The 26,855-nt window shown below is 39.1% G+C and overlaps 1 protein-coding gene across 1 annotated transcript in view; it reads left to right on the forward strand.

Annotated features, from left to right (window-relative positions):
- RASGRF2 (Ras protein specific guanine nucleotide releasing factor 2) overlaps positions 1-26,855 on the forward strand; it is a 254,831-nt gene that overhangs the window by 113,678 nt on the left and 114,298 nt on the right. The window contains exons 10-13 of the mRNA XM_069590053.1: positions 5,559-5,719; positions 6,654-6,720; positions 7,248-7,384; positions 21,188-21,270. Of these exons, the coding sequence (XP_069446154.1) occupies positions 5,559-5,719; positions 6,654-6,720; positions 7,248-7,384; positions 21,188-21,270 (448 nt within the window). The remainder of the gene's footprint in view (positions 1-5,558; positions 5,720-6,653; positions 6,721-7,247; positions 7,385-21,187; positions 21,271-26,855) is intronic.

The raw sequence follows: 26,855 nt of genomic DNA on the forward strand, positions 1-26,855 counted from the left end.
ATTTAGCTGTCTGATTGATGCTGTTCGTGCAGGACGTCCCCATGGCCTTGACCGAGGCTGTGGTTGAGGCCCACCTTTGTGCTGTTTCTTTTCAGGGGCCATGAAAAACAGCAACACAATAATAGTAAAGCACGAGTGGGACAGTAAATTGCATTCTGACTGGACCCTCCTCCTCAGTGGACCGGACATTCTCTGCAGCTCCAAGGAGGACAGATTGGTCTGGCCGATTGGAGTGGCAGTGCCAGGTGGTGACGACATCCAGGCAAAGGCCCGAGAGAAACTTGCCTCACTCAAAGCCCTTTCCCATAGGAGAGCGGACAATGTCCGCAGTGAAAACAGCTGCCTCTTGTTCCCATTTTTCATCAGCACTTCCGGATCGGCCCCACATGATATGACTTGATTCAGTTGGTAACTCCAGTTGCTAGATGAAATGTCTCAACTTGCCCTGCCATATTTTGGCGATGGCCAAGGTATCACGTTTGAGGGGTGTGCTTTGGGGGCATCACCCAGTAAATTAAGCCTTTGAAGAGTGGAAGATACTTATGCTGGAAACTGTAGAGAAGCTATGCTATGACAGTGCATATTCCTCCGTGATATTACAAACTACACAAAGTAAACCACACCCGAAATTCTTTGCAAGTGTGTAGGTGTCCTGGGGGAGGGGAACATGCCCTCACAGAGTCGATTTCAGGCAGTATGTTGCACACAGTCATAATTTTGAACTTGGGGAGGAGTGGCATATACATTTGGAACTAGAATTAACCTTTAATGTGGTTTCTGTTTCTAACGTGCCAATATTAATTGAAGATATTTGCATTTCTAGTGCCTACCAAAATGTGCTGCCTGAAACATTTTTTTTTACCTCATCAAACAAGACATTATTTGTGCTGCACACATTAATTTTTGCACACAACACTTAAAAAATTTAACGCACGCTGTTCTATTTTCCATTATTTATTTACAAGGAGAGAAGTCACACATATGTTAAAGTATGGAAGTATATTTCAGGATATGATACCTTTCGCATTTTTGACTTGAAGTATTAATTTTTCTTTAAGTAATAGTGGACTATAACGCTGACAACAGCAGGCCTTCCTAACTCCCCCTCCATTCCTCTTCACAGACTGTGTCCCCGTATTGGCTTCCTGCCTTTCTGGTATCGTCTGCCTCTGTGCCTTTACGTGTGTAGGCCCCTGGGGACCAGGGATTCCCTCATTCATGTTTCTTGTGCCTGTGGAAGGTCCTTTTGTCCTGCTAGGCTCAGATCAGAGCCTTTTAAATTTCCTTATCTTCCCTTCCTCTCCCCTCCAGTGTGAATGAATGTACCTTCCTCCTCATTTCCAAGCGCCTTTGCTCCTGGTGTGTGCATCTCGTCTTCTTCAACATGTTTACAATTACTCTAACTCTGAAGGGCACTATTTATGAATTCTCTCTTGCCTAGTTCAATGCTTTTCCATTATAGATACCTGGAAAACGGACAATGGGTTAAATTGAATTGCTTGTTGAACTGCAGCTTTGAATGTCAGCTGTCTTGTTTTGTATTTTTCTTATGTTTGGAGTCCACCAAAAAATACTTACTATAGGACTTGAGCTTTGTAATATGTGAAAATGGAAACAAAAGTTTCTATAGCTGGTATTCAATTTCTGAAAGGACTTTGGATTGATGAGTATTATTATTACCCATAAACGTTTAATATATTTCTAAGTTGGAAAAAGCATCTATGATGAAAAATGCTGGAAGGTTGAATACAGTGAAGAAATCGTATTTTTTTTTTCCTTGCATCAGAAAAACCAATCATGAGCCACCTCTCTCTTTGATTCATGTCTAGGTTTTATTTATTGCTTGTTCTGTACCACATGTTTGAGGAGCTTTTGTCAGCTATTAATATATCTGATGTTATTGCTGTATTGACACTGATATTAATGATTTGCCTTTCAGCAGTATTTTTCTGTGTTGTTTGGTTTGGTTAGTCTGTTTGGGAATTATTCAATAAAGGTGGTTTAAAAAGAAATCAGGCCTCAATCTGAAAGTAGAAAGTAATCCAATTACAGTCAATTTGGAACATTTGTGTTGTTTTGCTTTGGTTGCTACAATTATTACTTTTACTAGATACTTTCAATGCGTGAGTGCAAACCTATATGCATATATATGTGTGTTTTCAATCTCAAAATGAATTTTAATTCTGAGGACTAGAAAAAATAAGGTCGTCTGAAAGCTCCCCTCTGAATAGGGGTGATAGCCAATCTTGAATGTCAATCCGTGGGAATTTATTGACTGAAATAGCTTATTTTATCATAAACTGATTCCAATTACTAGATAGTTGATGAGTATGATGCAAAGGACTGTGTTATAGCAGCGGTCTGACATTGTCATTCATTTTCAAAATCTTTTCAAAGTTTCTTGAGCAAATGTTGTACATGTTTGAGGCAATAATAGTATGGCAAGCTACATCATGGAGACCAAATCCTGTCTCCTCCCTTTCCTTGCTGTGTGATATTGGGCAATTTACTTAACTTCTTTTAGCCCCAGTTTCCTTTCTTTGTTGTTTAGTCAGTATGTCGTGTCTCTTTTGTGACCCCATGGCCTGGGGCCCACTAGGCTTCTCTGTCCATGGGGTTTTCTAGGCAAGAATACTGGAGTGGGTTGCCATTTTCTTTTCCAGGGGATTTTCCTGATCCAAGGATCGAACCTGCACCTCCTGCATTGGCAGGCAGATTCTTTACCACTGAGCCACCAGGGAAGCTCCTTCCTCTTTTTAAGTGGGGTTAATAGTAGTACCTGTCTTTTAGGGTTGTTGTGAAAATTAAATGTTCATAAGAACGACTGGAGTCAGTGAGATTATGACATAAACTTCAAAAACCAAAATCTAAATTTTGGAATAAGTTTCTATTTTCAGTAACATGAAATATATATGAATATTTATTAGAAGATAAAGGCACTGTAAGTTGACATTTTGTGCAAAATCCATTATACATAGTCATCGTTGTCTGGTAGAAAGGAGAATCAGGAAAAGTAAATAGAGTGACCAAATTTAAAGCTAAATGCATTGAGAATGAAACATGAAACTTTCTGGTACTTTAATCATTCCCAGACTCAAAATCATGTACTTTCAATGTATCAGTGTTCTTTGAAATTGTAACATGGGGTCTGGAAATAGTTATACCTATTCGAATGCCTAATCCAATAACCTAGAAATTGCTCTTCAGTCTTTTTAACTACTTAATGGAATAAGAATAAGGGCATTAGCCAGTCTTGAATGCCACACCATGGGAATTTAGTGACTGAAAAACAAGTTTTTGTATAAGTTGAACCCAGTTATTAGATAGACTGATGATGATGGTAATGCAAAGGATCATTAAGACTAATGATTTCACTTATTTGTAATAACTAGAAAGGAATCTTCAAGTCTCATAGTTGTGTTGAAACATCATGTCAAACATAAGATGAAATGTGAAAAAAACCCACTTAACATCTTTTTCAATATTATTGTATAAACCAGTGTTGAAATTGTTCACTTCTAATTCAGATGTACAGATTTCTATGCATACCTAATGCATATAGTCTCCTATTTGGATCCAAGATGAGCAGTTATAGATTAGGCATATTAGTGTATAGTTGCCAAGGAAACATTTGGTTTTTTACTTCAAAGCTAAAATTCACAATAATGACTAATACATGAGTTAACAGTGTATTTTAAAATTTCCAGCTTACAAAATCATTAAATAGTAGAAGCATTTACCCACGAGCACATTATTATTCAGTTTTCTTAGCCTCCGTTATATCCTTTCTGAAAACGACCCTTAAGCCCACTTGTCCACCTGTCTCTGCTGCAGTCTTCCGCTCGGCCCTAACCCATCTGTCTGGATGACTCATGACCGCCCATGGCAAAGCTAGAACTTTCTGTCTTTTCCCATCCATTCCCTTTCTGACTTTCAGTCTTTATGCTGCTGAATCCACCGGCGTCTCCTGGCCAGCATAACCCAAGTCCTCTGAAAGATCTCTGGCTTTGATTCCACCAGTGGTTCTCACGAGTACAATCCTTCTGTGGCTTTTACTTGCTCATTTACTCCTCTAAGCATTCTGCCTGCTGCTTTTTCACCTTTCCTGTATTCCTCGTATTTGATCACTTGCTCCCTGTGCTCTCTGCCAGTTTGCTCCCACCTACCTCTCTTCCTTGTTGCCCGTTCCTATTACTGGAACCAAGCCCTTTCCCACCCCCGTTCCCCAGTCCCATGCCCTCCCCCAGGACTACCTCTGTGTTATTCTTTAGGCACCAAATAGATGATGACTGTGCCTTTGTCAGGCAGCCCACTTAAACACTCACCTGAATGGGTGGCATTCAGGGACCCATAGAAATTTGTTTTGTTTTGTTTTTTTACCTCCTGCACATCCTTAGATCTCTGTAAAGGTAGGTACTGTTTGGAATAGTCGTATGTTAATGTAAGTGTTTTGTGACCCACAATCATAGATTTATATTCCAAAAACACAATTTAAAAAAACCAATCAGGAAACCTAGGAAATGAAGAGGAAAATAAAGTTGCCTACAGTCTCATCTCGTAGTGATGACTACTGTTCATAATTAAGTGATGAATATTCATTTAATAATTCTTATGAGGCTGATAGGAGCCTTTGTAAAGCTACATTTGGGGTAGGTGGTGAATTACAGAAATAGTAGAAATAGTAAAATCAAATATAAAAAAAAGAAATAGTACTGGCTCAGAGCATTTCAGAAGTCAGAGGCAATGTATTTGCAAGCATCTTTCTTAGTGTTTTTTGGTCGATATTTAAATTAGAATTTCCTTTTGAGGAGAGCAGGAGGTCATAATTAGAGGGAAGTGATATAAAATCTGTCCTTAGCTTCTTGAATGGAGGATAGTTTCCCTCACAGGAGTGTTCTGCATATAGAATTTATGTGGTTTCTTTTCCATGTAGATTTCACAAAGAATTTTTATCACATATAATTTAAATGTAACCTGAAATAACTGCCCTTTAAAAACAGCCCTTCACTAAATTGTGTTGAATTGTATAATCTGTGTATTTTTATAATGTACATTTAAAAATGTACATTATAATTGTGCATCATGTTTTTAAATACAAAGTAGGCTATATTAATGCTATTTATCTACCTTCATTGCTTTAGGAAAAACAAATTTGACTTGCTTTTTATTATGTTGTTTTATTACTATATGTAATTATATAATATGTACCCTATTCTTATGTAAATAAATTGGTAAAGATCAGGTTATGAAGGACAGAAGGCAGAAATGTCTCGTTCTTTGAATTCAGCATGGCTTTGTTTTAGACTTATTTTCCAGCTTATATATAAATAATCAAATCTAAAGTGTTCTACAAAAATAGTAAGAATTGGTGTGACTCTTAAAGCATAGCAACGCATTGCTTCTTCTGATCAAAGTGCAGGGGATTTGCTTGTTCCAATGGTGCATCAAAATAATTCCTTGATATCTTGGGAAACAGGTCCTAGTGTTTTTGCATCAGGAACTGCTCTCACTTGACAGAATTTTAATTACTGTGTGTTCTTCACTTTTGTGATCACCAGGTTCTCTTATTCAAGTACCTTCCGTTGAGAGAGGGAAACTTAGTAAAGTTCGCCTGGGTTCATTGTCTTTGAAAAAGGAAGGAGAAAGACAGTGCTTCTTGTTTACAAAACACTTTTTAATTTGTACAAGAAGTTCAGGAGGAAAGCTGCATCTGCTCAAGGTACTGGTTTTACATATTCCATTTATGTTCTGTGCACTTAAGAGGCATTGAGGTTAATTTAATTATGACTTTCCCATGCCTGCTGTCATAAAATAGATTATTACAATATCATGGTGAGGTAATATACAGTTGCCAACCTTGACATTTACTTTGTTGTCAGTTAAATCCAAAGTAATAGAAATTTAAGTGCAATTGCCATGAAGTAGGGCAATTAAAATCATGACCTGGACAAAATTACTAGTTGTTGACTGAGCTCAAAAATCTTGTCAAATGACTGCATTGTACTGATTGTGTAATATTCACTAAATGTGATTTTATCTTACTCAGTACCAAGAGTGAGAAAACTACGGCCCACAGCTTGCTGCCTCTTTTTAATAATAAAGTTTTATTGGAACACAGCCACAACTCTTGTCCTTCCTATTGTACCTGGCTGTTTTCATGCTTTTTAAAATGGCAAATTTAAGCAGTGGTGATAGAGATCATATGGCTTGCAAAGGCAAAACCATTTACTAGCCGGCCCTTTACAGGAAAAGTTTGCCTATCTGTACCTTCTGTTATTAATGCCTGAAAATGTTATCCAGCATCACAACAGCAGAGTTCACTGCTTAAGTCACTTACTGGTTGTAGAGTTCTACCCTTTGCTGTGCTGCATTCACTCTGTGGGGCCTCTGAGGTGCCATATAATCTCCCATAGACCGACCCGTTAAATTTTACAGATTTTGGGAGTGAGAGTCAGATGGTGGGGAAGAATCATGAACTCAATGAGTTCAATTACTTTTACACATTTAATTTAATTTTGGGCTCTATGAAAAATTAGTTTCAAGACTGACTTGCTGTTTCTTCTGTGGCAATTTGAATATAAGGTTTACAAATCACAGCTTCCCAACCTATGCAAGACTCTTAGCCTCTTAATGAAAAATTGGTCTGTTTCCAGACAGGTGGAGTTCTGTCTCTAATAGAATGTACCTTGGTCGAGGAGCCTGATGCGAGCGATGATGACTGTAAGTCACATTCTGTCACTTAGAATTATATTAGCATTAAATAGTCCTATGGTTTTTATTTGTTGATAGCTAAGAAGAGCTGCTTCAGGAGACAGGAAAGATATTAAGAATAAATTCCCTGAATTCATTTATATATGAAAAATTCTGTTGAACCATTTAACCTGTGACCCCAGTTAAGCCATCTTTGGAAATTTACATTTTACTGAATTTGTCTCTTGATAGTGACTTTGCAGCAGCAGAGAAGAAAGTAATTGAATTAGAATGTTGGAATTCTGTAATTTAAATTTTTAAAAAGCCATGAATTGATAAGAAGAGCTGGACCCTAGTCTTGAGTAACCCACTGATCTCAGCTTTTTCATCTGCTTATGAGTTTAACAAAGCCGTCCCCATGCTTGAGAAGTACTGAATCATTAAAAGGAGATTCTGGACTTAAATGCACATTGGTTGTATTACTAGGGCCTTGAGAAAGCAGTTAGCACTCATATTTTTGTATTCACATCTGATTGTTTGGTTTACGTGTGTTGAAGCCAAAGGTTCTGGCCAAGTGTTTGGACACTTGGACTTCAAAATAGTGGTGGAGCCTCCTGATGCTGCCCCTTTCACTGTGGTCTTGTTAGCACCTTCCCGCCAGGAAAAAGCTGCCTGGACAAGTGACATCAGTCAGGTAAGCAAGTGACTTTGGCCCCAAGTTGGTTTTTGTTTGTGTTTTAAATTTCACAGCATAAACTTTTGGGACGCAGTTTTAAGTCAATATATTTTTGTTAGAAAATTATATCTGGCTGCTGTGGTCATTGTCTTCATGCATTGAATCATTTGTTGTTGTTTGTTTGTTTTTTTAAAATTTACCTAAATGTTGTCATTGTATTTTTCGTCCTGGGCATTTTTGTACAAGCCAGTATACACTTGTGTTGGACAGTGATTTTGTTTGTTTGTTTGGAGAGTGTTAAAATTGCCCCGTGAGTAGTAAATTCTCCAGTGACCTCATTAGATTTTTTTTTTTTGCTTATTTGTTGCTGAGATAGGAAAATGGTGAGAGATGTAAAAATAGCTAACGAGGACTGTGGAATCAAATAAAAAAGAGAGATACTGCTTGTAGTATGAAGCCTGAAAATGAGTTCCTATATTTTATATAGAAAAAGTTAGGGAACAGATTTGCTTACCTTTCCTTGACAGCACTGCCTGGTTAGGGAATTGCTACATTTGTTCAGGATTTGAAAAAAATGTCAAAACTAGTGATGATTGGACTTGGGCATTCTTCAAGCCAAGCTCCACATTAATTCTGGCTCCATTAACCAATCTAGGTGAAAAGGGAAGCTGTGAAGGAAAATGTTAAAGCTTAATCATCTTTAGAGTTGTTGATTAAAGGATGATTGGGGCAAACAGGAAAGGCATATGTTATAGATCCCATTGTCTTCCTTTTCTGAAGAGCTGTTAGTAATTTATATATGCCTTAGATATAAGTATGAACTATAAATATATCATAGTTTTTCAGATAGTTATTTTTTTCTTTTTTAAAAAACAATTTTTAAATTTTTTTTTTTGGCCTTGCCATAAGCCATGCAGGATCTTAGGTCCCCGACCAAGGACTGAACCTGTGCCCTCTACATTGGGAGGGCAGAGTCTTAACCACTGGACCCCAGGAAAACCCCTTAATTTTTTTCTAAGTGACTGAAAAGCAAAAATAGAACGTGAATGTGCAAGTTAATTATTTTTATATGTCAAAGAAGTTTTACCAGACTTAATCTCATTTGTCCTTAACAATAATATTCTGAAGGTAAACAGAAACAGTAGTCCCATTTCACAGGTACGAAAACTGAGGTTCAGAAAGTTAATAAGCATTTGTCCAAAGTTACACAACTGTGCTGGCTCATGACTCAAACCTAATCCAGGTCTTTTATTACCACTCTAAATGTCCTCTACTGGAATTCCGGATTTTTACTGCTTTTCTTCCAGGACTGTTTTGATGATGAATAAACAGCTGAAGTCAAGGTGCTTCTTTTCTGGTTAACAAAGAAACAAAAATATGGGATCATGTATATTTGCATAATTACACACTTATGGTGATTTACTAATACTTTCATTAGCTCTAAGCTGTATGAATTAATACTGTAATTAAGTCTGTGGAATGCATCTTTTACCTTAAGAAACTCTGAGTCAGTCATTGATTCTGTGAACGTTAACTGAGCAATCACCCTGTGCTGCCAGGCACTGTGTAGGTACCAGGGGTTTGGCAACGATCCCTGCTCTCAAGGAGACAGACAGATTAGTAGAGAAGAAAGGGAAGTAGACAACTTAATGCAACAAAATTGTGTATGTGTTGTGAAGCCAAGATAAGTAGGAAGAATGGGAGGAATTAGAGTTGTAGACAAAGATGTTTTTCCAGCTTCTTATCGTTTCTACCTTATGATATATATAACTGGGGTGCCTAAGATTCAGAGCTGATAAAAACTTTAAGCGATCTTACTTAGGGGGCCCGGTGAGGCATCGCTAAGAGAGAAAAGACACTTGAGGTGTATGAATGATTCTATGCCAAGTCCTTTAAAGAAAGGATCTAATACTTTGCCTCCCAGAAGCAGTGATTCTCTCTATTTAGACTACATTTTAGCAGGAAATGGCAACCCACTCCAATATTCTTACCTGAAAAATTCCATGGTCAGAGTAACGTGGCAGACTATAGTCCATGGGGTAGCTAAGAGTTGGATGCAACTGAGTACACACGTAGACTACATCTTGAGTTAGGTGTGCAGTTTCTTCCTATTTCTCCAAGTTTCTATGGCTAATATACTAGTGTACTAGATTATATGTACAATTGAATTGGAGAAGGAAACAACCGGAAACTGTGCCTTTCTGAGTGATGGTGATATCATGATATGAAATTACTGTGTTCAGTAGAAGCTTAAGTGGTTTTGATACTTAAAATTTCAGCCACTCAACAAATATATTTATGCAGTGATAACATATGCCAGGCATTATCTTGGTGCTTGTGATATATCGTGGACAGGAGAGAACAACAACAATTCCCTGACCTTGTGTAGCTTACAGTCTAGTGTGGGGAAACTGAAAACAAGGTAAAGATAATAAATATACAGTATTTTATGTTAGAAGGTGATAGGGAAGGTTGAGAAGGATTGGGCTACTGGAGGTAGCTGTGGGTCAGTACAATTTTGAAAAGGTGATCATCTTGTTTTGAAGACAACATGTAAACAAAGACTGTGGCGAGTGATGGAAATACCATGTAGATATGTAACAAAGGGAAAGTCATTCCAGGTGGAGGGAACAGCTACTGCAAGCACTCTAGAGTAGGAGGCAATATATTTTGAGCAATAGCATGAAGGTGGAGAAGGCAATGGCAACCCACTCCAGTACTCTTGCCTGGAAAATCCCATGGGTGGAGGAGCCTGGTAGGCTGCAGTCCATGGGGTCACTAAGTCAGACACGACTGAGCGACTTCACTTCACTTTCACTAGATGTGGCTGGAGGGAAATGTTGAGAGGGCAAGTGGAAAAGGGGGAAGTAATTTCAATGGAGCTGTTAAGTAAGCAGTGGGGTATGGACACTCAGTGCTTGGAGGGAGGTCCATGTGTGAGACCCTGCCATTTAGATGATATTTAAGGCCACAGACTGTTGAGATCACCCAGGGAATCAGTATAGATAGAAATGAGGAGAAGCCTGTGGAGCGAGTGAGGAGTCACGGAGAACAGCAAAGAAGAAAAGGAACCGGTAGTGTGATTGGAGGCTAGCCGAGAGGGTGTGGTGTCTTGCAAGTTAAATGAGGGAAATGTATCGAAGAGGAGGGAGTGGCTATGAGTCAACTGCTTCTAAAAGAAGTTATGGTACACATATAAACTGGAATATCACTCATAACAAGGAATGAAATTGGGTCATTTATAGAGATATGGAGGGACCTAGAGTCTATCAAACAGAGTGAAGTAAGTCAGGAAGAGAAAAACAAACATCATATATTAGTGCACATGTGTGGAATCTAGAAAAATGGTACAGATGAACCTAGTTCCAGGGCAGGAATAGAAATGTAAACATGGAGGCCAGACAGGTGGACACGGTGAGGGGAGGGTGAGATGAATTGGGAGATTAAGTGTGACTTAGGTGCACTACTGTGTGTAAGATAGCTCGCTACTGGGAACCTGCTGTATAGAATAGGGAACTCAGCTCCGTGCTCTGTGATGACCTAGGGCCTAGGATGTGGGGGAGGGACAGAGGCTCAGCGGGGAGGAAACATGTATGCATATAGCCGATTCACTTCACTGGACAGCAGAAACCAGTACGACATTTTAAAGCAATTACACTCGAATTTAAGAAAAAAAGTGTTGAGCCAGGTAGTGAGTGTTCTGAGACTCTTAGTGATTTTCCTGACGCAGGGTTTGAATGGTGGGTGGTGGGGACAGAGTGCTCCACTATCAATTGAGCCTAGTTTACTGCCCAGCAGCCTGCATCTCAACTGGATTTTGTTCTCCACTTAAAACATTTTCATTTTATGGGGGAATCTGTGTGCTATACATACATCGACGAAATTTGTTAGTCTCCCAAACATGCCTCTGGGCATATTCATTATTGATAAGATGAGCCTACAGGATGCTTGAAATGTACCTTTTAATATTTTATCATGTATATGTAAAAATATGGATACAAAAAGGAATCAGAAATACTCCCAACACCCAGATCACTAAATAAATGTTTATCAAAGTGTCTTTCACAGATAATTACCTGAAGGTTTTTTATTTTAATGCAGATTCCTGAACCCACATTCCAGACACCCCCCCTCCTCAGGTTTAACAGGCTCCACTGATCACTTTTGCACATTACGTTTGAGAAACTCTGTTCTGAAATCAAATATTTTCATCTCTGAGACTTTCACCATCCTGCCATACAAAAATAATTCAACTGTTTGCCTCTAGGTGCATATATGCATCATTTTTGCCTTTTTCATCTTCCTATATTCCTATGAGTTCTTTGTATTGGTGTCTCCTAATGGTAATATATGTTTATCCTACAGTGTTAGCTTAGACTTCCCTGATGACTCAGCGGGTAAAGAATCTGCTTACCAATGTGGAAAATGTGGGTTTGGTCCCTGGGTCAGGAAGATCCCCTGCAGAAGGAAATAGCAATCCACTCCAGTATTCTTGGCTAGGAAATCCCATGGACAGAACCTGGTGGGCTGCAGTCCATGGGGTCCCAAAGAGTTCAACATGACTGTGTAACTAAGCATGCATCATGTTAACTTACCACTTTTCTAGCTCTTTCGGAATAATTAGGCATACAGGCAATTTCCAAGTTTCAGCACTAATGTATGTTGGGGTGGTGCTAGCCATCTTTGCACTAAGAGTTACTCCTCCTTTCAAGGCCCCTTGTTAGTGTATCTTACCCACAGGTATAGGGCTGGTGAAGGGGGCCTGATCACTTTCATGATTTCATGATTCGTGACTCGACAGACTGCCAGAACACCCCAAGAAACGTGTAACTCATCTCTTCTAAGTCCTGCCAGGGCTGAATTCTGTCATGTTTATCGCATTTCCTCATTTAATGGAAAAGTGGAATTCCTTCCTAGTGGTTTTAATTACTTCTGCAATTATCAGTGAGACTAACATTTTCCACCATGTCTATTTCTTGTCTGTTTATACCAGATGGACATTTATTTGTTGGGGCTATGTTTGTAGATATCCTTCCCTGTCCTAGGGAAATGAACATTTCTTTCAATCTAAATTATGAATATATTCTCCATGATTTTGTCCTTCTTTTTGTCATTTTTTTGTTTTGCATAATTTTAATCTTTTCTGGCTTAATTTGACTCCGCCTTGCTAAACCATTGTACCATGTTATACTAATCACATGTAGCTCTTACTTGAAATAATAGTAGTGCCTAAGTATTGACACAATCCCACTTTCACATAGAGAACTGTGTATGAAAATTAAGACTTTTAGCTTTGTCAGGCCTCTTTCTTTGAAGCTGTAATTTTTAGAAGTAACAATTGCTTGAATGATTAATTATACTTTTAGCTCCACCAGCAAGGTCATAATTAACCGTTGGTGCCTCCAACAAAATGTGCAAGTGGTTAATGGTCTTGACCAATAATTCTTCCCTTTTTCATCTATTTATAGGGAAAAATTTGAGGCTGAAGATTTGACCGTTCATTTCAATATAGTGCATTCATCTGTGCCTGTCTTACTGTGATACATAATGGAGTATTAAACAGATTTTTCTGTAATTATGGGTATTAACTAAAATGCAGAATTAAAATTCACTTCTGAGCTTCTTGGTTTGGGCAGATGTGTCAAAATATAGACAAATTTGTAGCACACTGACATGCTTCCTCCCTTAAAATAGCTTCTCTGGAATCAATAGGGAATTTTTTTACTTTAATATAAAAAGGTGATTTAAGAGAAAAATTGAGTTTACTTTTCTTCCCACTCTTTAGACGTATTAGGAAGATAGAAAGTTACGGTGATGCAGTAGGTTACTGACCTTTGACCAGATACTTCCTTAAGCAGGAGCTGCAGAAAAGCCTACTAGAGGGAATTCTCTGGTAGTCCAGTGGGTAGGACTCCGCATTTCCACTGCAGAGGGCACAGGTTCCATCCCCGGTCAGGGAACTAAGGTCCCACAATCTGTGTGGTATAGTTAAAAAAAAAACAAAACAGAAAACAAAGCAAAACAAAAAAGCCCAAACAAACAAACAAACAAAAACGCTGCTGCAAAAGGCATTGTCAGCCTTCCTTCAAGGACCAAATGCTTCAAAATTACCTGGGTCTAACAATCCCTCTACTGGGCATGTGCCTAGTCACTCAGTCGTGTCCGACTCTTTGTGACCCCATGGACTGTAGCCTGCCAGGCTCCTCTGTCCATGGGATTTTCCTGGCAGGAATACTGGCGTGGGTTACCATGCCCTCCTCCAGGGGATCTTCCCAACCTAGGGATCGAACCCACATCTCCTGTGTCTCCTGCATTGCAGGCAGATTTTTTTCCACTGAGCCACCATACCCTGAGAGAACCTAATTGAAAGAGATGCGTGTACCCCAGTGTTTATTGCAGCACTCTTTACAATAGCTAGGACATGGAAGCAACCTAGATGTCCGACAGAAAACTGGATACAGAAATTGTGATGTATGTATATATAGACACAAAGGAATATTCAACTCAATTCAGTTGCTCAGCCGTGTCCGACCCTTTGTGACCCCAAGGACTGCAGCACACCAGGCCTCCCTGTCCATCATCAAGTCCCAGAGTCTACCCAATCTCATGTCCATTGAGTTGATGATGCCACCCAACCATTTCATCCTCTGTCCTCCCCTTCTTCTCCCACCTTCAATTTTTCCCAGCATCAGGGTATTTTCAAATGAGTCAGCTCTTTGCATCAGGTGGCCAAAGTATTGGAGTTTCAGCTTCAACATCAGTCCTTCCAATGAACACCCAGGACTGATCTCCTTTAGGATGGACTGGTTGGATCTCCTTACAGTCCAAGGGATTCTCAAGAGTCTTCTCCAACACCACAGTTCAAAAGTGTCAGTTCTTCGGTGCTCAGCTTTCTTTATAATCCAACTCTCACATCCGTACATGACTGCTGGAAAAACCATAGCCTTGACTAGATGGACCTTTACTCTGCTATTAAAAAAAGAACACATATGAGTTAGTCCTAATGAGTTGGATGAACCTAGAGCCTTTTGTACAGAGTGAAGTAAGTCAGAAAGAGAAAGACAAATATTTTATTTCCGGTTGGGTTAGTGGTGAAGAACCTGCCTGCCAGTGCAGGAGAAATAAGAGATAAGGGTTCAGTCCCTGGGTTGGGAAGATCCCCTGGAGGATGGCATGGCAACCCACTCCAGTGTCCTTACCTGGAGAACTCCATGGACAGAGGAGCCTGGCAGGCTACAATCCTCAGGGTCACAAAGAGTTGGACAGGACCGAAGTGACTTAGCACTAGCAGCAGCAACGCATATGTGTGGACTCTAGAAAGATGGTGCTGATGAATCTATTTGTAGGGTGGGGGCGTCAGTGGAGACACAGAGAAGAGACTTGCGCACCGTGTGGGAAGGAGATAGTAGGGGAATTGAGAGAGCAGCATGGAAGCATACACATTACCATGCGTGTAATAGCTAGCTAGTAGGAATCTGCTGTGTGACGCAGGGAGCTCAGCCCAGTGCTCTGTGACAATTTAGAGGAGTAGGATGGGGGAGGGGGGGAGATGGGACAGAGATTCAAGAGGGACGGGGTATATGTGTACCTGTGGCTGACTCATGTTGATGTATGGCAGAAACCAGCACAATATTGTAAAGCAATTATCCTCCAATAAAAAAATTTTTTAATTACCTGGGGCTTTTATAAATATGCATATTCCCAATCCTCTATCCCCTGGTCATAGTCATCACAAACTGAACTAGAATAGCCATGATCTAGGAATCTGCTTTTGTTATCTTACTGATTTTAAGGTGTACAGTAATTCACATAAATTGTGTCCTTAAAGTTATATGACACCCTGGCTATTTCCATGTCTTTCTCTTTTAACTGAGTGAATTGGATTCATTTTCCCAGGGCTCAATCTCTTCTCCCCAACACAAGATATGTGCTTATATGATTATGAATATATACCTTCCATATAAATATTAATATATTCATACACACATTCATAAATAAAAGTTCTATTGCAGTTTAACTTTCTTTCTGGAAGAGAACTCTTTTCTTCAGTGCAGCAGTACTGAAAATACCAAATGGAAGTGAGATAAAAGCAAAATATTCTGGTTGAAGTAGAATTGGTAAACCCAGAGCCCCTAGGAATCTTGTTTGTTCAAAATCATGTTGTCACTGAACCCTGTCTGTGGAACCTCTAATAGATAAAGAGTCCATTTCAAAACCACTTCTCTGTTATAAATATACCGTAATATATTTTATATACACGTGTATGTATATGTGAGTATGGGCTTCCCTGGTGGCTCAGTGGTAAAGAATTCACCTGCTAATGTAGGAGATGCGGGTTCACTCCTTGGGTTGGGAAGATCCCTTAGAAAAGGAAATGGCAACCCAGTCCAATATTATTGCTTGGGGAATCCTAGGGACAGAGGAGCCTGGCCAGCTACAGTCCATGGGGTCGCAAAACTTAACTACTAATCAACAGCAACATATGTGTATATGTGTGTGTGTATGTCTATATATGCATATATATTCATCCATCCCACAGATAGATGTGTCAGTTATCAAAGACCTTTTTGTACAATTAAATGTGATTTTTTCATTACATGGTCTTTTGATCTCTGGTTCAGATTGCATGTATATTTCCTTCTGAGACTTGAGTGTAAGTAAAAATTTCTTTTTCTTCCAATTGAAAATAATTTAATGCTTGACACAATGAATCAAATAGATTTATGAAATGAGATCTGACACTGGATAATAAGATGTTCAAAAGTGGTCACATAAATCTTATTCAGATCTAAAACATTTATCTCAAGTTTCAATTCTGGCAGTGTGGAGGACTGTACCAATTTAGATCCCCTCTGGCTACAAAATCAGAAATATTCAAGTCAATGTATGGCAAAAACAATGCAATTTTGTAAAGTAAAATAAATAAATTAATAATTTTTTTAAAAAAAGAAATATTTAATATATAAAATCAGTATAATAAAAATTTAATTCATTGATGATATTTATAAATATAAAAGGAAATCTCTAGTTGCCAGAAATAACAGGGAAATTTAAAGTCAGAGCAAACAGCATGTAAACTGAAGACACAGAGACTTAAGAATGATTTAAGTCTGGTTATCGGTCCCATGCCTGAGGGGTATTAACTAAAGGAGCGAGGGTTAGCCTTGGGCCCCTTAAAGGAACAGAGATTTCTGTTTAAAGCCTGATTGGAAGGCAGTCGCGTGCATGAAATAAGAACTAAAAAAAAAATACCCATTTGGCCTGGGAAATCATAAAGAAGTCTGTCTTTGTCTTGGGTTCTGAATTTTTTAAAATCTCCTTTGAGAAAAACAAATGCATTTCTGGCCTATGGATTTGAAATTCAGATTCACAATATTCACATGGTGTGAAAATTCCAAACTGAGAAATTAATGCAGAAACAATTTTTGGACTGGTGCTAACCCAAGAAAGCTTGGTAAAAGCAAAGACAAAGTCACTGGATTAGCAACACTTCAGCAGTTCAGGGCTCATGACAATGTGCTCAAAATCAAAAATTACAAATCTTTTGAGTAACTGATCTATTATGAATGAGAGTCAGAAGACTCAGTTAAGCAGTATAATTAGCACTGCTGGAACTTCATCTAATAGAGTGATAACATAGAGAAGACAGGTTTAAAAGAAGATTTAAAATAAAGTATGAAAGGAAAGGAGGGAAGAAAGAAGAAAGGAAAGAAAAGATCGCTATGTAAAAAGGATCCCGATTTAACTTTCAAAGAACCAAATAGAATATCTAAACATAAAATCTATAGCCCTGAGACATCCTAAGGCTGTTGTCTGATAACTATGCTGTTGCTTAGACTGTTAAAGGAAATTGAAGGAACACTGTTTACTTTCCACAATTCTCACCAAACACCATCTCTGTCCTCCCACTTTCTGTGTTGGTTACCCAGGTAACATCTTCATTCTGCTCAGAAAAACCGAGAGTGAAAAGTCTAAGGAATAGCTAGAAATGTCACTGGGGTGAAGGATCACTTAACCCCTCCTTCCTCTCCCTGTCTGTATGCAACATCTGTCTCCATGCCCCAAAATCTCACTCATAGTTTCATAAGAATGGGGATAGTGCTAAACTATTTTCCCATTGGAATTAGGAAAATGAATTTAAAGTGGTTTACCTTACTCATCTTTGAAACTCTTATATATTCTTTCTCTGCTCCCTGCCCTCATCTCCCAGCATTTAGCCCAGTATCTATCACATAGGTACATACGTAGTAAATGCAGACATGAGACCCTCATTTAATAAAATCCCTGCTGCTGCTGCTAAGTTGCTTCAGTCATGTCCGACTCTTAGCCACCCCATGGACTGCAGCCTACCAGGCTCCTCCGCCCATGGGATTTTCCAGGCAAAAGTACTGGAGTGGGGTGCTATTGCTTTCTCTAATGCCATATAATCCATGCATCTTCTTGCTGCTCGTGAGAATCCAAAAAGGTAGACTGGTTTGGGTAAGCTTTGTGTCACTCAAAAGACAGTTGGCCATGTTTATTGCTTTTAAATATATTTGCATTTTCCAATTTAAAATGGCCTAATAGTGATAGTCATCTTTGAGTTTTACCCTGCTTTTTTTCCTCTTGGTTTTATTCAGTAACTCATCAATTTCTATTATTGCTTTCTTCAAAATATTTATCTCCATCTGTTCCTGTTCATTCCCATGGTCTGCCTCAGCGGAGGCATGAATCATTTCATTTGTGACTCAGAATATCATCCTGATGATCTTGCCATTCAGTGAATTCCCCCAGCTGTAGATCTTTTAACTTGAAGACCACTTAGAAACTTGTAGTGACTTCCCATCTGCCTGCTGGATATAATCCAGATTCGAGACGGCTGACTCCAGCTGACTTCCTCTTTCTTACTGTCTCCTCCGTTATAGATGCTCACACCAGCCAGACTCATCTCCTCACATACTTAGAAATGAATGGAGTCATAAGCATCTCTTTTCACCTGGCCCTGACTGAGAGCTCTCCCTTTGAGGTCGTGTGGCCATTTTGAGGCCCAAGAGGATACCCCTCCTACTGGTAGCTTGGCTCACTGGTGGAAGCACTGACTCCATACAACTGGGTACTAATTTAGGACAGTGCAGTTTCAGAACTTTGGGAAGAATACCATGTCTAACTTCCTGCTACTCAAAACTGATGGGAGAAGCAGCATTTATTTATGCCTAAAGAAGAGACTTTAATTTTTGGGGCTCCAAAATCACTGCAGATGGTGACTGTAGCCATGAAATTAAAAGACGCTTACTCATTGGAAGAAAAGTTATGACCAACCTAGATAGCATATTGAAAAGCAGAGACATTACTTTGCCAACAAAGGTCTGTCTAGTCAAGGCTATACTTTTTCCAGTGGTCATGTGTAGATGTGAGAGTTGGACTGTGAAGAAGGCTGAGCTCCGAAGAATTGATGCTTTTGAACTGTGGTGTTGGAGAAGACTCTTGAGACTCCTTTGGACTGCAAGGAGATCCAACCAGTCCATTCTAAAGGAGATCAGCCCTGGGATTTCTTTGGAAGGAATGATGCTAAAGCTGAAACTCCAGTACTTTGGCCACCTCATGCGAAGAGTTGACTCATTGGAAAAGACTCTGATGCTCGGAGGGATTGGGGGCAAGAGGAGAAGGGGACGACAGAGGATGAGATGGCTGAATGGCATCACCAACTCAATGGATGTGAGTCTGAGTGAACTCTGGGAGTTGGTGATGGACAGGGAGGCCTGGCATGATGTGTTCATGGGGTCGCAAAGAGTCGAACATGACTGAGCGACTGAACTAAACTGAACTGAAAGGAGAGCAGCTCATACATACCCTTTTCTGCAGAGTATGAAATTAGTGCTTGAAATCAGATAAGCAAAGGCAGGACCCATCCTTTGGGACTCACCACAGAGTGTTTAGTTTGAAATTATACTCTTCAACCAATGTTGAGGAAGTTTATAAGACATGATTTGATAAAAAACAAAACTGTAATTACTTTAAAACAAGCTTGTTGAGGACAGTAATGTTCACGACATTATTCAATGTTTTCTTTATAAGACCCATGAGATAATTTTCCTTTGGACAGAGAATAGGATGAATTGAGGCTCTGTTAAGCCATGAATTTTGTAGTTGATCATATGGCTTCCTTTGAGTTGGCTGCCCCATGGCTCAGCTAATTTTGAGGACCATGTAGAGCAAGTGTTTGGAACTTCTCAACATAAAGTATATGTGGTCAATTGGTTCCAGGCTTCATCTTATTATTTTTCACCCTTTATCCAAATCCTCTCTGATTTTCTTACTTACCTTGACTTTATCTTACTATATGTATTTTTGTAATCCACCTAGGGGAGTAAGATATAGTATAAACTCATGTATAAGCACATATCATCTAATTTGTAGTTAGGGCCACCTCATGTGCAGAGTTAACTCATTAGAAAGGACCCTGATCCTGGGAGGGATTGGAGGCAGGAGGAGACAGAGGATGAGATGGCTGGATGGCATCACCGACTCGATGGACATGCGTTTGAGTGAACTCCGGGAGTTGGTGATGGACAGGGAGGTCTGGCGTGCTGTGATTCATGGGGTCGCAAAGAGTCGGACATGACTGAGCGACTGAACTGAACCACAATTATTCATATAAGAAGATAATTCAAAATTTCAGATGTTTGAAGAAATGAAGAGGAACTTTAAAATATTCTGCTTTATTCCCAGAAGTTGAGATCCACTATACCTCGTCATTGAAATAATGGCATAAGACTTGAGGAAACAAAGGTTTAAGGAACATTAAGTATGAAAATGGCTGATATGCTAAGTGGGGGAATCAACAGTCAGGGGATGCTGGTAATCCAAAGTTTTTTATATGCATATTCATTCTTTCATTAGACATTGGGGTTTAGGATAAACCCTGAGTTCAGGAGCCGTATGAAATCACTTGGCAATCAATTTCCTACACCATTTAATTATAATCATTAAGTAGTACATGGTATCCTAGTAACTAAAAGTAACTTCTGATTTTAAAAACTGTTTAGATTTTTTTTTCATTTTCTGTTTTGTTTAAAAGGAATATGTATAATTCAAAATACTTCTCTAACCCAAAGTAATTGCAAAGGGAAATTTTGAATTGATAAGGCATAGATGTAAATAAAGAAGGCAGAGAAAATTAGCAAAGTTCTGAGTTTTCTTCTTAGAAAGAAAAGAGAGGAGATGAACAGGGCTTTATGTATGTCAGAAACAGGAGAAATCATACAGTTCATCCTCACCAAACCAACAGATTGCCAATAGAAGCTTCTTGAGAAAGTAGTAAAATGCGGGGATTTATTGCCAAAAACACGCAAAAAAGCACGCACAGAGCTTACTAGTGAGAGAGAAGATGAATCCCATCCAAGGAAGCCACCATTTCTTCTCTGCCTGCCCCATACCACACCCAGTGGTAGAGAAGGAATATTGCAGAGGCGGTCACTAGGGGTATAAACCCCTCAAGTAGAGTTGTGACTGCCAGAGGATTGTGCCGATGTGACATTGTGCTCAGAATCCTTGGGGAACACATTCCAGGAAAATGTGGCCCTTATATCTATCCTTGGGCATTTGCTAGGTGCACAGTTTTGGTATTTGGGTATTGAATCTGTTCTTCAATGTGTAATGTTTCCCTCTGTGTGTGTGCATGTGTGTGTGTGTGTGTGTACACATGTGTGCATACCCGTGCTTGCGTGCTTATGTGCCCAGATGAGAAACTGAATTGTTTTAATGACTGTAAATAATTCTAGGAATACGTACTCTGCCTAGGTTTTCATGTGGGTTGTAACTGTCTATTTTTTAATTTCACAGTGTGTGGACAACATACGGTGTAATGGTTTAATGACTATAGTGTTTGAAGAAAATTCCAAAGTTACTGTGCCACATATGATTAAGTAAGTGTGATAATCCTTTCTCTGACATTTTAATCAGGATCAAATTGGTGGAGAATGTAAAACCCTGAATAAAATATTACTTCACTGGGATTCAGCTTCATACTGTGAATACATTCAGCAGTAATGTGATAATTCATAATATGCCATTATAAATAATAAGACTATTGTAATGGTTTTTCAGATTCATAGTTTCTTGACTCACAGCATATAAATATAGCTTTTCATACTATTCAGAATGCCTTCCTCAGTACAAAAAGCCTATCAGAATTTTTAAGTTCAGTATATAAAGTTGTGATAGCAGATGTATCAGAGGATGGACAAAAGTTTGGCATATTCTTTTGCAGTCTTCTCAGTGAGTATGAATTGTATTAGTTAGATTTGGTTGTAGAGATGCATTGAGATTTTGAAGACACTCAACATAAATTAACTGGCTTCTCTATGGTACCATCTACCCACAGCCTGTGTATGGATTTGCCCCAGAGGCTATTGCTGGGGGCTTCCATCCTGCTGTATATGAGTTTTGTTAAGAAAGCAAATCTGATAATTTAGTGTTATCACTAAGGAAATTGTAGTTTTATTTGAAGTGAGAAGTTATATCAATAACTATGTGCCATAACTCTCTACATTAGAACTTTTGTCTCTATATACTTTCTTGTTTCCAAATTCAAAAATTGTTTTGGAAGGATTTTCAAGCTGACCAAATTGTTCCCTACTCTCATTTTCTTGGTTATTTGCAGTCCAAATTCTAAGAATAAAATGTATTTTTAAAAGTAGTCCTGTTATATCTTTCCAAAAAGTTACATGAAGCTAAGAAAATGTTTGTCTTCCATGCCTTTTATGTGGATTATTTTTTAAGTCTGAGCTAAGACAAAAAGCAGCATCAACTTTTCTCTTCGTTGCAGGTATTGATGGGTACAATGATAGGTACAATTGATAGGTACCTTCATTGTAGGTACAATGATAGGTATTTATTGTAATTAGCATCATCCCATGGTACAAACTTTAAAACTTGTTAATTATTGTATCAGATGAAGGCAGAGTACATTATACTAGTGCCACAATTACTGCCGAAAATATGTAAAAGGATGATACTATTTTAAATTGCTAGTCAAGTTTTAAAATATTTTGAACAGGGTCATTTTTTCCTTTCTTTTTATGGAAGAAAAGCTATGACAAACCTAGACAGTATATTAAAACGCGGAGACATTACTTTTCTGACAAAGGTCTGTATAGTCAAAGCTATGGTTTTTCCAGTAGTCATTTATGGATGTGAGAGTTGGACCATAAAGAAAGCTGAGAGCTGAAGAATTGATGCTTTTGAACTGTGGTGTTGGAGAAGACTCTTGAGAGTCCCTTGGACTGCAAGGAAATTCCTAAAGGAAATCAACATTGAGTATTCATTAGAAAGACTGATGCTGGAGCTCCAATACTTTGGCTACCCGATGTGAAGAGTCGACTCATTAGAAAATACCCTGATGCTGGGGAAGACTGAGAGTAGGAGGAGAAGGGGGCAACAGGATGAGATGGTAAGATGGCATCACTGACTCAATGGACATGAGTTTGAGCAAGCCCCAGGAGATGGTGAAGGACAGGGAGGCCTGGCTTGCTGTAGTCCATGGTGTCACAAACAGTCGGACACGACTGAGTGACTGAACAACAACAGGGGTCATTTTAAGACTCTCATGCAGAGATTTCTTTAGCCTTACGTTTCCTGGGTTTTTAAGTATAGTTTAAAAAAAAACAGATCAGGGGACTTAGAAGCCATTTTCCAGTTCAGGGGACTCAGGTTCGATCCCTGGTCAGGGATCTAAGATACCACATGCTATGGGGCAGCTAATTCCACACACCACAACTAGAAAGCACCTGTGTGCTGCAATGAAGATTTTATGTGTTGTAACCAAGACGCAATGAAGCCAACAATGAATAAATAAATGTGTATTTTTTTAAGTAGGTAAAAAGAAAAGATCAGTTAAAAACATATGATAATAAAATTAAAACCAAGTGTGGAATATTAAGTCAAAAGTTTCAAATTATGACTTAATTTTTAAGTTCACATCACCAGGCTAGTTTTCTTATTAGTTTTCTACCAGAGTTCAGTTCGTTTCAGTTCAGTCATTCAGTCGTGTCCTACTCTTTGGGGCCCCATGGACTGCAGCACACCAGACCTCCCTGTCCATTACCAGCTTCCAGAGCTTGCTCAGACTCATGTCCATCAAGTCAGTGATGCCATCCAACCATCTCATCCTCTGTTGCCCCCTTCTCCTCCTACCTTCAATCTTTCCCAAAATCAGGGTCTTTTCCAAAGAGTCAGTTCTTTGCATGAGGTGGCCAAAGTATTGGAGTTTCGGCTTCAGCACCAGTCCTTCCAGTGAATATTCAGGATTGATTTTCTTTAGGATTGACCAGTTTGATCTCCTTGCGGTCCAAGGGACTCTCAAGAGTCTTCTTCAAAACCACAGTTCAAAAGCATCAGTTTTTTGGCACTCAGCTTTCTTTATGGTCCAACCCTCACATCCATACATGACTCCTGGAAAAACCATAGCTTTGACTATATGGACCTTTGGCGGCAAAGTAATGTCTCTGCTTTTTGATATGCTGTCTGGGTTGGTCATAGCTTTTTTACCAAGGAGCAAGCGTGTTTTAATTTTATGCCTGCAGTCACCATCTGCAGTGATTTTGGAGCCCAGAAAAATAAAGTCTCTTACTGTTTCCATTGTTTCCCCATCTATTTGCCATGAAGTGATGGGACTTATTTTAATATTTCACAAAATAATGTATATTATTTTCATTCATTTCTTAAAGTACTTTCTTGAAGGTTAGACAGCCTTGAAATTCCAGTCTGCTTTAGAATGAGAACATTGGGGGGGGGTTGCCGGTGGTGGGCAGAGGGATGACATGGGAGGGGGGACCTCTGCATGCCTGGCTGGCCGAATGCCCCTGGTGCCTGCCTCCCTGGGGGTTTCCCCTCCTCAGATGGGGACAACTTATAAGCCAACTTATAAGCTTCTGAACCTTAGGGCAGCTGCACACCTACTCTACATACACTTTGTTCACTTTAAAAATTAATGCAGATAAAAACTCTAGTTTTCTGCCCGTCTCAGTTATGACTGGCACCTCAATGCATCTTCTATCCTGTGTGCTGGGAGTTTGACTAATGCCCATTTCCAGTTTCATTTGTAACTGCCTCTTGTATAGACCAAGACTTCCCTGCATTTGCAGGGACAGAGAGGTCACTGTTATGAGTTGGAACCACTCACTAGAGAATAGAAACCTGTATCTGAGGCTATAAGGACTTCCTATGGAAGTCGCGCATATTTGGATGCCCATCTGTTCTCTACGAGGTGTATTCCCAAGGCAGAATTTCATATATTTTGTATCTTTCTTCCTTCTATTTTTCCCCTGGCTCATTGAGCCTGGTTCTCTTCAATCAGAGAAAAAGATTTTGCAATCTCTGTTCCTTCTGATAGTCTCCTCCGTGGTCCTGTTCTTCCCTGAATTCTGTATTCTTGCCTCCCTGCACATCTCTCTGGCTACATGCGATAAAAAAAAAAAAAGATATTTTGCAGAGTTAAAAGAAAAAAAATGTATCCTATCTTAATGGCATTATTTTGCAGGGACTCACTTTTAAAACTTACTAATTACAATAAGTGATTTGGGTTTGATGTTTCAAGATTGTTTTTTTTTTTAAATGTTTACCAAAAAGGAGTTGTTATTATCATAGGAGGGCTTAAGTAATGCATTATATCTTCTTGAGGGCCCCTTAGGAAATAAAGTAAAATCTCTTTCAGTGTAATAAAAGAAAATTAAATAATTTCATAGTATTTATTTTTTTCTTTAGTTAAAATGAAACTGTAATCATAATTTTGAGAGGCAGTGGTGTAATTAGTTTTAATTTCATGTTGGCTACAATATATTTTTTTTCCTCCTAGTATTTGATTAAAGTAATTATAGTCAAAAAATCCCAAGTGCAAAACTACCATTAGAATGCAAAATTGTGATATTTATTAGGTGGTTATATTCCTTTAAGTGATGTTTTATACTTTACGTATTTAGGCTGAGGCTTGCTTTCTTTTCATAATAGTTGACTTCAACTTAGAGGTTAAAACAATTTTTTTCCTAGCTTAATGACATTATTTAGAAATGCCATTGCTAAGAAAATGGAGATTTTCTATGGGAAAATGGTGGGAGAAAAAGTGATCACCTTGATTATCCATCCTCTAGACTGATTGAATTAAAGAAGTTTCTGAGGTCTTTTAACAAGGGAGGAAGATTAAGAACCAGAAAAGTAAAGTTGGTGGATGGTCACATATGAAGGATGAGAAAGAGCCATTCTATTTTCACGAACCTCACCCGATGCTCTTCTGGACTTTTGAGATCAGTGATGTGACTAGAATGAACAGGCTGCCCTTAGTTCCTCATCAGAAGTAAGCTACTCATTTAAAATGCTCTTTCAGGCCCTCAAATGAAGTCTTCCACCCTGCACTGAGCTTACTTTAGGGTAGAATGTTTCCAAGAGCAAGCTAAAGAAGCTACTGATTTCTTTTTATCCCAAAGAAAATAAATATATAATTTAAAATCCCTCCCAAGTACTGCAAGAGCTAATTAGGGACACTCACAACAAGCCAGCTGATTCTTAGCAAGCAACTGTCTCACTGAACCTCACTGGCCCATAGTATACCCTTTAATCAAGTGGTGAAATCCAGCACTTCATTGATCGACTGTTTCTGAGATGCTGCCGTGAAGGTAGGCACCGAGTCTCAGATGGAAATGTGAAGGTTACGGGCAGTCCTCGCAAAGGTGTGCGTTCCTTTGAGCCTCACTTGGATTCAGCCTCAGCTTCCACGCTTTTCATCTTATGAACTTAGCCCCGGTGCTGTCTTCTTGACCTTTCTAACGAAGGTGCACCACAGGCTGAGAGCTCTGAGCACACCCAGGGATCCCAAGAGCTGCTGGGTGAACCTTCCCCCGAGTTTGCTGTCCACCTGGAAAGGCTGCTGCAGGCTTCCAGGAGAAGGCCTTCAGGTGACAGGTTGAGGAGCAGCCAGATGGTGGTTTTACAGAATGAGAGAAACCCAGCATTGCAGATGCAGGCGGGGACTGTGCAAGGGGACTCTTTAGAAGAGTTCACTGACTATATTACATCCATTATTTTTTTAGGAAGACATTTGTTAACACTGTAGAGTATTGAAAACATAAAGAAAACACAACATTTTATACAATTGATGGTTTAAAGTGTACGCAGAATAATGGACGGCTTTCAATGCATTAATTGGCCAGAAAGAATGAAATGGATTGAGGAGCTAGAAAAAGAGTGACAAAAATCAACTGTAGGAAAATGTAGGAATAGAATAACTAAGAATGGAAATTAATACCTTAAAATGTAGAAAAACAGTAGAGCTGATCAAAGAGCTGTTTCCAGAGGAAAAAATACCTAAGAATATAATATCTATTAGTTTAGTCAAGAAAAAATTGGGGGGGGGGAGGAGCACAGATGTACAAAATTACAAGTGAGAGAAAGAAATAACCACAGATAATAGCAGTGCTGTCTGGGTCTTGCCCTCTTCCCCACTCTTCTGTGGGGAGAA

The sequence above is a fragment of the Ovis canadensis genome, chromosome 5 (genome assembly GCF_042477335.2).
Source record: "Ovis canadensis isolate MfBH-ARS-UI-01 breed Bighorn chromosome 5, ARS-UI_OviCan_v2, whole genome shotgun sequence".
Taxonomy (NCBI): domain Eukaryota; kingdom Metazoa; phylum Chordata; class Mammalia; order Artiodactyla; family Bovidae; genus Ovis; species Ovis canadensis.